The sequence below is a fragment of the Galeopterus variegatus genome, unplaced genomic scaffold (assembly GCF_000696425.1).
Source record: "Galeopterus variegatus unplaced genomic scaffold, G_variegatus-3.0.2 Scaffold7280, whole genome shotgun sequence".
Lineage (NCBI taxonomy): Eukaryota > Metazoa > Chordata > Mammalia > Dermoptera > Cynocephalidae > Galeopterus > Galeopterus variegatus.
In genome coordinates this window covers 37,759-46,904 of record NW_007733391.1, presented here as the reverse complement: position 1 = coordinate 46,904, position 9,146 = coordinate 37,759, and the positions used below count along the sequence as shown (strand labels likewise).

The following is a 9,146-nucleotide window of genomic DNA, read 5'->3' as shown; positions in this document are numbered from 1 at the left end:
CAGGGCCCACTCCTTCAGGTCTTTGCTAAACTATCACCTTCTTAAGGAGGCCACCCTGATCATGCTGTTTAAAACAATCCCCCCACCCTGGAACTTTCTTCCCTTGTGTACATTTCCACCCCTCCCCGCCGACATGTTCATCTTTTGTGCACTTTATTGTACTTGTTTCTTTGTTATGTTCTTTCTCCCTCACTAAAACATCAGCTGCATAAGGGCAGGGATTTCTGTGTTTTGTTCCTCGGTGTCTTCAGCACCTAGAACAGTGCCTGTCACTTACTGTATGTTCCATAAATATTTGTTGCATGTATGAAGGAAGGAATAAACTGAAAGACAGTGGCTGTGGCTGAAACAGAGGGTTTGAAGCAGAGTGTGGTCTGAGATGAGGCAGCAGCCAGACCCTGCAGGTACTTGAGTTCACAGTGAAAAGCTTGATCTTTCTCTGAAGGATATTAGGGAGCCATGGAAGGACAGGGTCAGATTTGTGCTTTAGAAAGATCCCTTTGGCTGATGCCTGGAGGTTTCAAGTGGAGCCATGGCTTTTGATAGTTGCACTGGAAGATGATAATAATACACAAACAAGCACAGCAGCTTGTCTTGAGCTCTGTGGAGAGGCTGGGGTTGGAACCAGCATCACCACCATGGCCACAAGGGCGGACATTTTTTGTGCACTTACTACATAGCAGGTCTTGTGCTAAGCTCTTCCGGTGCAGCATCTCCATGAGTCCTCGAAACATCTCCTTAAGGTAAGAATTATAACAATAGGCCCTAATGGACAGAGGGGGGAAACTGAAGTTTCAGGAGAAACGTTCCCAAAGCCACACGGCTGGGAATGCCCAAGACAAGACTCAACCCCAATTTGGTCAGGCTCGAAAGCATAATCATACTTAGGTTCAGGAGACCTAGACTCGGGCCTGGGCTTGGCTTCCACCCCAAGGGGCAGCCTTAGCAAGCCTCTGCTTCCTTTAGGGTCTCTCCCCCCACTTCCCCCACAGTTCCCATGAGACGAAGGAGGGGCGTCCTGTTTCCATCAAGGTCACCTTTGGGCACTGACAGTCCCCCACCACCTTCGGGATGGCTCTATCTCTCTCTAGCAAGCCTCTGCTTCCTTTAGGGTCTCTCCCCCCACTTCCCCCACAGTTCCCATGAGACGAGGGAGGGGCGTCCTGTTTCCATCAATGTCACCTTTGGGCACTGACAGTCCCCCACCACCTTCGGGATGGCTCTATCTCTCTCATAACCTCCCAGGGGAAGGGGACCCAGGGCTTCTCTACACTGAGGTTACTGCTCACCCAGGGGCTCATTCAGGTCCAGGAGGTGGGTGCTGGGATCCTGCTGGCTCCCTGGGGTTGGTCCTCCTGTCAGAAGGAAACTCTGTAGGAGAGAGACAAAGCCATCATCATCATCATCATCATCATCATCATCCAAAGAGGCAGGATGGTGCAGTGGTTAAGGGCACTGTCCAGCAGCTACTTATCAGCTGTGTGATTTTGGGCAAGACACTGTCCCAGACATCCTCCATATGTTCCTCCAGAGCCTCATTCTCCATTCTTCCCCTTCTTCTGTACCCTGGGAGGCTGACCTGTGTGCACAGATTGCATCACCGTGCAACCTTGCTCTGTGTGTTCCTAATGATGGGGCGTTTATTCTTCTAGCTGCTTCCGTGCTGGGTCATGGTGGGTAGGCTGTGTCCCGCCATGGAAGATTTTAGCTCTTATCAGGTGGACCCCACTCTCTCTGGATCTGGATCCAGTGACCACCTTTGTCCTGTAACTTTAGGCTAGGGCTGATGCTGGCTCCCCATGTTGCTAGTTCCTGGGTTCAGCACCTTGTTAATTTCCCTACACCCTGCCCACACCTTTGTCAACCGTCCTGTTATTTGATTCTCCTTAACACCCAATTTTTTTTTTTTTTTTTTTTAAAAGATGACCGGTAAGGGGATCTTAACCCTTGGCTTGGTGTTGTCAGCACCACGCTCAGCCAGTGAGCGAACCGGCCATCCCTATGTAGGATCCGAACCCGGGGCCTTGGTGTTATCAGCACCGCACTCTCCCGAGTGAGCCACGGGCCGGCCCTTAACACCCAATTTGAGTGTACCCTTTCCTGCCCAGATTCTGATACTCTGCTTAACCTCTCCTGTGCAAATGTGTATACTAATAACAAATATATTTCAAGAGGATTTATGGGGATTAAATAAATTGGTCATGCAAGGCAGTGCCGGCACTTAATAAATGTAAGCTATTGATGTTATCAACCACATCCCTCATGTTCAAACAGTCCTTTGCAGAGTGAGGAGCAAGGGCATGTCTGCGGGCACCAGGGAGCCATGAAAGGTCCTAGAGGGAGCCTTGTGGAAGTGACATGGTCTAGGCTGGCTTTTAGGAAGGGTGTTCTTGGGCCAGCCCGGTGGCGCGCTGCTGCAGTGCGCTGCTTGGGAGCGCGGCGGCGCTCCCGCCGAGGGTTCGGATCCCACATACAGACCGGGTCCCGCTCACTGGCTGAGCGAGGTGCGGGTGCAGCACTGAGGGTTTGCCGAGGGTTCGGATCCCACATACAGACTGGGTCCCGCTCACTGGCTGAGCGAGGTGCGGGTGCAGCACTGAGGGTTGTGCGATCCCGTTGCCGGTCCCAGTCCGGTACGGGGGCGACACTGAGGGTTGCGATCCGTTGCCGGACACGAAAAAAGACAAAAAGGAAAAAAAAAAAAAAAAGGAAGGTTGTTCTGGTTACTGTTGTGCAGAATGGACATTAGGGGCAAGACTAGAGGCAAGGACTGGAGGGAGGCAGCTTTGGTTTTTTGTACAGCATTTATCGACAGCACACTGAGTGTCAACTAAAGGCCCGATTTCACTGAATCCTTACGGCAGTCCTGTGGGATGTAACTATTCCCACTTTCCAGATGTGGAAACTGAGGATTAGAATGGTGAAATCACCTGCCCAAGTTTTCACAGTTACTAGGTGGCAGACCTGGGACTTGAACCCAAGTCAATCTGATTCGAGTGTCTGTACTCTTAGCTCTACATTAGTCATTCAAGGCCAAGACCTGTTCTAGTTTTGGGAGGGGATCCCATGGAAGCAGAGAAGATTCCTACAGATTCCTACCACCACCTGCCATTTCTCCCCTTACCCTAATTTTTATTCTTAGAACTCATCCCCAACTCACACATATTTGCCAAGCCCTTTCATATCTATTAGTGGAACTAGAAACTCAATGTCCTAGCCTCAGCTGGAGCACTGACCTTCTGTATGACCTCCAGCCAGCCCCTGCTCCTCTCTGGTTTTCCCATCATTAAAACAGGAGGCTTAAGCCTGCTAGGTTTTTAGGGCCAGAGAATTCCACTAATCTTCAGACATACCAGGCTGAGGGGAAACAGCAGGAAGCTTTCAGGCTCTGGGCTGGCGGATCGTTTGGGGGGTCTCACTCCCAGCAGTTCTACCCCCTCTGCCTCGTCCTCTGAGCTCTGGGCCAGGGCCCTGGAGAAAAACAGGCAAGAATCTCAGAACACAGCAAACCTGAGCAGGCATGGGCACCAGTGTAAGCATGTGAAGAGCATGCTTGATGAGCGTTCCCCCAAGCACCGATTTACTCCTCTATTCATACACCCACCGATCCACCCATCTACCCATCAATCCATCTTCCCATTCATTATCCAGTGACCCATCACCCACCCACTCCATCCATCTCTCCTTTTATTCATCCACCTATCTATCTACCCACTTGCCACCCATCCAGCTACACATCAATCCACCCAGCCATCCACCCCCCTACTCACTGTATTCATTAATTTCCTCCCTCCCTCATTTAGTACACATTTATTAGGCACCCACTGTATACCAAGCCCCCAACTGGGAGCCTTAGGAGATACCAACATGTATCCATAAAAGCTTCATAAGGATAATAAAGAGACCACTCTGGATACTAAATGGGCACATGCCTGCAACTTGGAGAGAAAAAACTTGAGTATTAGTGATCTAATGTCTTTGGAAGGATGACATAGACCCTCTGAAATTATATACAAAATTGTGTGAGTGTGTGTGTACCTTTTCCTGGAAAAGAGCCCATAGCTTTCATCCGATTCTCAAAGGTGTTAGGAAACTTAGTTCTACATAGTTTCTCTGACACTGTGGCAAAGTCTTCTTAACTATGACAAAACTTGTCACTAGGATAGGCCAGATGTCAATATGTTCCAAAGGAGAGAGCCCTGATTGACTAGTGGGATTTGGAAGAACAGTGAGAGCAGTGGAGAGCACTCCAGAAGGGGGGCACAGTCTAGGCAAAGGCATAGAGGTTGGAGCAAGTCTGGCATGTGCGGGGCACGCTGCAGGCCTAGTGCAGGGGAGGTCAGCTTAGGAGGAATGGTGAGGGAGGCAGGCAAGGTAGGAGGCAAGGGCGAGACAGACGAGCGGGGACTTTCCCTGTACCCCTTTACATACCCCCTTTACTGTGGCTCACCTCTTCCGAGACCCAGCCACTGAGGAGGATGCTGAAGGGTCTCCTCTGGAAGGGCTGGAGCAGCTCAGCCTGGGGTCGCTCCCCCAGCGGGGCAGCAGGAAGGGTTCAGGGGGTGGGGGTGATAGGCCATGGAAGCTCCGGGCGCGGGGCCGGGGGACAGCCCTTGGAGGTCTGTGGTAGACCCTGGGTAGCTGCTCGCCGGAGTTGAGCTGGAAGTCATCATCCATGGAGATGTAGGGGGCAAGCATCTCCAAATCCAGAGCATCGACATCCTGCGAGGGCAGGGGGGGGGTAAGAGCATGAACCTCGGTCTCGGGTGGGCCTGGGCTGGAGTCCCAGGTCCACCACTTCTGGGTTATATGCCTGAGGCCAAGAGTCTGAGCTTCAGTTTCCTCATCCACAAAATGGGCATAAGAAGTCTGTGGTAGTCACCAAGGTGGCCCCCAAGCATCCTCCCTTCCTGGTATTCACACCCTACTGGTATTCATGTCTCCTACCACAGTGACTAGGCTGACCTGGGTGACAGTAGGATATTGTGGAGATGACGCTATGTGACTTCCAACATTAGGTTATAAAAGACACTCTGTTTTTATTGCTCTCTCTCTCTCTCAGATCGCTTGCTCTGGAGGAAGCCATGTCTGAGCAGCCCTATGGAGGGGAACACATGGCAAGAAACTGAGATGTCTTGCCAACAGCCTAGGAATGCTCTCGGAAGTGGATCCTCCAGTCCCAGCCAAGCCTTCAGATGACTATAACCTTATCAGAGACCCTGAACAAAAGCCACCCAGCTAAATGGTTCCTGGATCCCTGACCCACAGAAATGATTTGAGGTAATAAATGCTTGAGAGGACTGGCCGGTTAGCTCAGTTGGTTAGAGTGTGGAGCTGACAACACCAAGGTCCAGGGTTCAATCCCTGTACCAGCCAGCTGCCCCCCTCCAAATAAATAAATAATGGATGAATGAACGAATGCTTGATGTTTTAATCTGCTAAATTTGAGGGTAATTGATTATCCAGAAATAGATACTAATGAGATTTGGGGACCAAAAATGGGGTGCTGCTGTAACAAAAATCTAATATATGGGTGTAGCTTTGGAACTGGGCACTGGGCAGGGGCTGGGAGGACTTTAAAGAGCATATTAGAGAAAGCCTAAAATACCTTGACAAAATTATTAGTCAAAATCTGAACCTTGACGAGGCTGCTAGTTAGGGCTTAAAGGGATGTGAGGAACATGTTATTGCAAACCAGAAGAAAGGGATTTTTGTTGTACAGTGGCTGAAAGTTTAGCAACACTATTGCCTGCAGTTATGTGAAAAGTAGAAAATGTATCTAATGAACTAGGTGAGTCGGCTAAGGAGATTTCCAACCAGAGTGTTGAAGGGGCTATATGATTTCTTCTTGCTATTTATAGTAAAAGTCAAGAGGAGAGAGACAAGCTAAAGGAAGAAATGTTAAACATGAAAGAGCTAGAACTTTCAGGTTTTGAAAATTCTCAACCTCCCTATGTAGTGAAGAGATAGCTTTACCCAAAAAGAGGTCTGTCCTTTCTCTCAGCTCCTGGGAGGTCATCTCTAAACCTTTGGAATTTCCTAAGTGATAGCAGTGTCTTTGCTATTCATTGTGGGTCTCTTTCAGTTTATGTTAATGAGGTGACTCAAGGTGGGCCCCTAGATAATTTATGCTAATAAGATAACTCAGGATGCGGGCTAGCCATGCCAGAAAGACCAATCATGTGATTGAAAGGTTGAGGCTTTGGGTCACATAAAATCAGCTCTGACCTTCAGTGAAGGTGGGGGTGGCACTACAGATTGAATTCAATTTTGTGGGCAATAACTCAATTAATCATGAGTATATAATGAAACGTCAATAAAAACTCTGGACACCGAAGCTTGGGTAAGCTTCCTGGGCTAACAACATTCCACATGCATATTGCCACATATCAATACTGGGAGGGTAACAAGTCCCTGAGGACATGAAAGCTTTCCATTTGGGACTCTCCCAGTCCCAGATTTCACCCTATTCATCTTTTCCTTTGGCTGGTTCTGATTTGTGTTTTTTTTGCTATAATAGAATACAATTGCAAGCATAGTGCTTTCCTGAGTACAGATGGCCCTCAAGTTATAATGGCTTGACTTACTATTTTTCAACTTTATGGTGGTACAAAAGCTATATGCACTCAGTAGAAACTGTACTTCAGTAAGTATAGTATTCAATAAATTACATGAGATATTCAATACTTTATTATAAAACAGGCTTTGTGTAAAATGATTTTGTCCAACTGTAGGCTAATGTAAGTGCTCTGAGCATGTTTAAGGTTGGCTAGGCTAAGCTATGACATTTGGTAGGTTAGGCGTATTCAACGCATTTTTGACTTATGATATTTTCAACTTATGATGGGTTTACTGGAGCATTGTGTGTTGGGGAGCATCTGTACTATGAATACTTCTAGCAAATTATCAAATCTGTGAGCGAGCCTGTGGGAATCTCCGACTGGTCTAAAGTGAGTGGTGCCCTGGAGACCCCCAAACTTACAGATGATGTCAGAAATCTTGGGCAGGGGCCGGCCCGTGGCTCACTCGGGAGAGTGCGGTGCTGATAACACCAAGGCCCCGGGTTCGGATCCCACATGGGGATGGCCGGTTCGCTCACTGGCTGAGCGTGGTGCTGACAACACCGGGCTAAGGGTTGAGATCCCCTTACCGGTCATCTTTAAAGAAAAAAAAAAAAAACTGAGCGTGGTGCTGACAACACCAGGCTAAGGGTTGAGATCCCCTTACCGGTCATCTTTAAAGAAAAAAAAAAAAAAAGAAAAGAAATCTTGGGCAGACTTGGAAGTCTGGAAGACTGTACCTTTAACCTTGAGTTTGGTTGACTGTAAGAACTCCCCAGACAGCAAATGATGCTAAAATTAGGAAATTGTTTCTGAGCAAAGAAGGCAGTCTCAGGAACACATATGCTAAAGAAGTTCGGGGTGTGACTGTAAAACTCTTTGTTAAGACTTCAGAAAGACCAAAGATCGTGCCTCAGACTATCTTGCAGTCAGACAAAACACGCTTGCCTTGCGTTGAATGTCCCCCCAAAACTTAATTCCCACTGTAACTGCTTAGGGTAGGAAATCCTATTATGGTAATTGAAAGGTGGGGCCTTGAAGAAATGATTAGATTGTAGAACAATGCTGCAGAAAACAGATTAATAATGGTGGTCAGGGCTGTGGTTTTGAGGGCTTTAAAAGTGGAGCAGGAGGACTAGCCCGTGGCTCACTTGGGAGAGCGCGGTGCTGACAACACCAAGTCAAGGGATAAGATCCCCTTACCGGTCGTCTTTAAAAAAAAGAAAAGAAAAGGGGTGTAGGAAGAGTTTCCTGCTGTCTCTGCTCCGCCATTTTTGCAATGTGATATCCTGCCATCACTGTCGCCACCACCAAGACCTTCACTAGCTGTGTTCCCTAGACTTTGGACTTCCCAGCCTCAGAAATTTAAGCAATAAATCTCACTTTCTTCATAAAATACCCAGTTCTGTGTATTTTGTTATAAGCAACAGAAATGGACTAATACAGCACTCTAAGGAGTTTAAGGGTATGCCTAATAGATGTTCCCAATCAAACAAAAGGGCTTCTATTAAACTTAAGGGCACTGTCACTCAGCCATCTCAGCAGAAGCTCAGGTAGAGAAGGGCTTATCTTGAAGTGACTTGTGGGTGTGGCTTTTGTCTAATGGAGCAAACTCTAAAGAGATTCACATGAGACCAACAAAGTTGTCTAAAGAGAATTATATGCACAGAAACATTGCCGGCTTGGACTGAAACGGACAGAGATGGCACAAAATGAAAAGAGGACCTTGGACCACCAAAATTCTATAAGCAGGAAGCAGGTTGAGAAAGCTACTCATCTGAAAATACATGTGACCTTTTATGAAAAAGGAATTGACTTGGTGTTGTCAGCACCACGCTCAGCCAGCGAGCTAACCGGCCATCCCTATGTGGGATCCGAACCCGGGGCCTTGGTGTTATCAGCACCGCACTCTCCCGAGTGAGCCACGGGCCGGCCCCAGAGTGCCTGGATTTTGACAAGGCAAACACTGACTGTTGGAAAGACCAGAGCCTGAGGCCAACATATTCAGGCCCTCTGGGGTCAAAGATCTTGGAGTCAAATAGTCTGAGGGGAAAGTAATGCAGAGTCCAGCTGTCCCAGAGGCAAAGGGTGAAATCAAAGGTCACAGTCTATATTTCTCAGGTGAAGATATTTTCTTGGGGTGAAGGGTGGGGATAAGGAGGGCTAACACCAGACAATATGTACCCACTGAGGTCAAAGGTGCGCTGTAAGTAAAAATGGTAGCTGCCAAGGTTTATTTTTTTATTTTTTGTCCTTTTTGAGACCGGCCACACCGCACTCAGCCACTGAGCGCTGTGAGCGCACCGGTCATCCCTATATAGGATCCGAACCCGCGCTGCTGCGCTCCCAGCGCCGCACTCTCCCGAGTGCGCCACGGGCTCAGCCCTAGCTGCCAAGGTTTACTGAGCACCTGCTAGGTGCTTGGCCACTACTAAGTGCTTCCCATGAATGATCTCATTTAACCCTCACAATGACCAATGACGTTACTTGAGATTATCCTCACTTCACAAGTGAAGAAACTAAGGCCTCAGGAACTCACTTGCCCTGGGCAACATAGCTAATAAGTGGCAGATTTAGGATCTTAAT

At 48.2% G+C, this 9,146-nt stretch overlaps 1 protein-coding gene and 1 non-coding gene across 6 annotated transcripts in view; one reads left to right on the top strand and one right to left on the bottom strand.

Annotated features, from left to right (window-relative positions):
* The window catches only part of HIF3A (hypoxia inducible factor 3, alpha subunit), a 33,080-nt gene that overhangs the window by 3,358 nt on the left and 20,576 nt on the right, over positions 1-9,146 (bottom strand). For 3 of the 5 annotated variants that reach the window (XM_008591776.1, XM_008591777.1, XM_008591780.1), the window contains 3 exons: positions 4,451-4,722; positions 3,354-3,471; positions 1,290-1,371 (listed from right to left, as the gene is read on the bottom strand). In XM_008591776.1, the coding sequence (XP_008589998.1) occupies positions 1,290-1,371; positions 3,354-3,471; positions 4,451-4,722 (472 nt within the window). Of the gene's footprint in view, positions 1-470; positions 766-1,289; positions 1,372-3,353; positions 3,472-4,450; positions 4,723-9,146 lie in introns of those variants that run through there. The other 2 variants (XM_008591779.1, XM_008591778.1) reach the window with 2 other exon arrangements.
* Positions 5,303-5,376, top strand: TRNAV-GAC. The gene has a single exon. It is a non-coding gene; the product is annotated as a tRNA-Val (tRNA).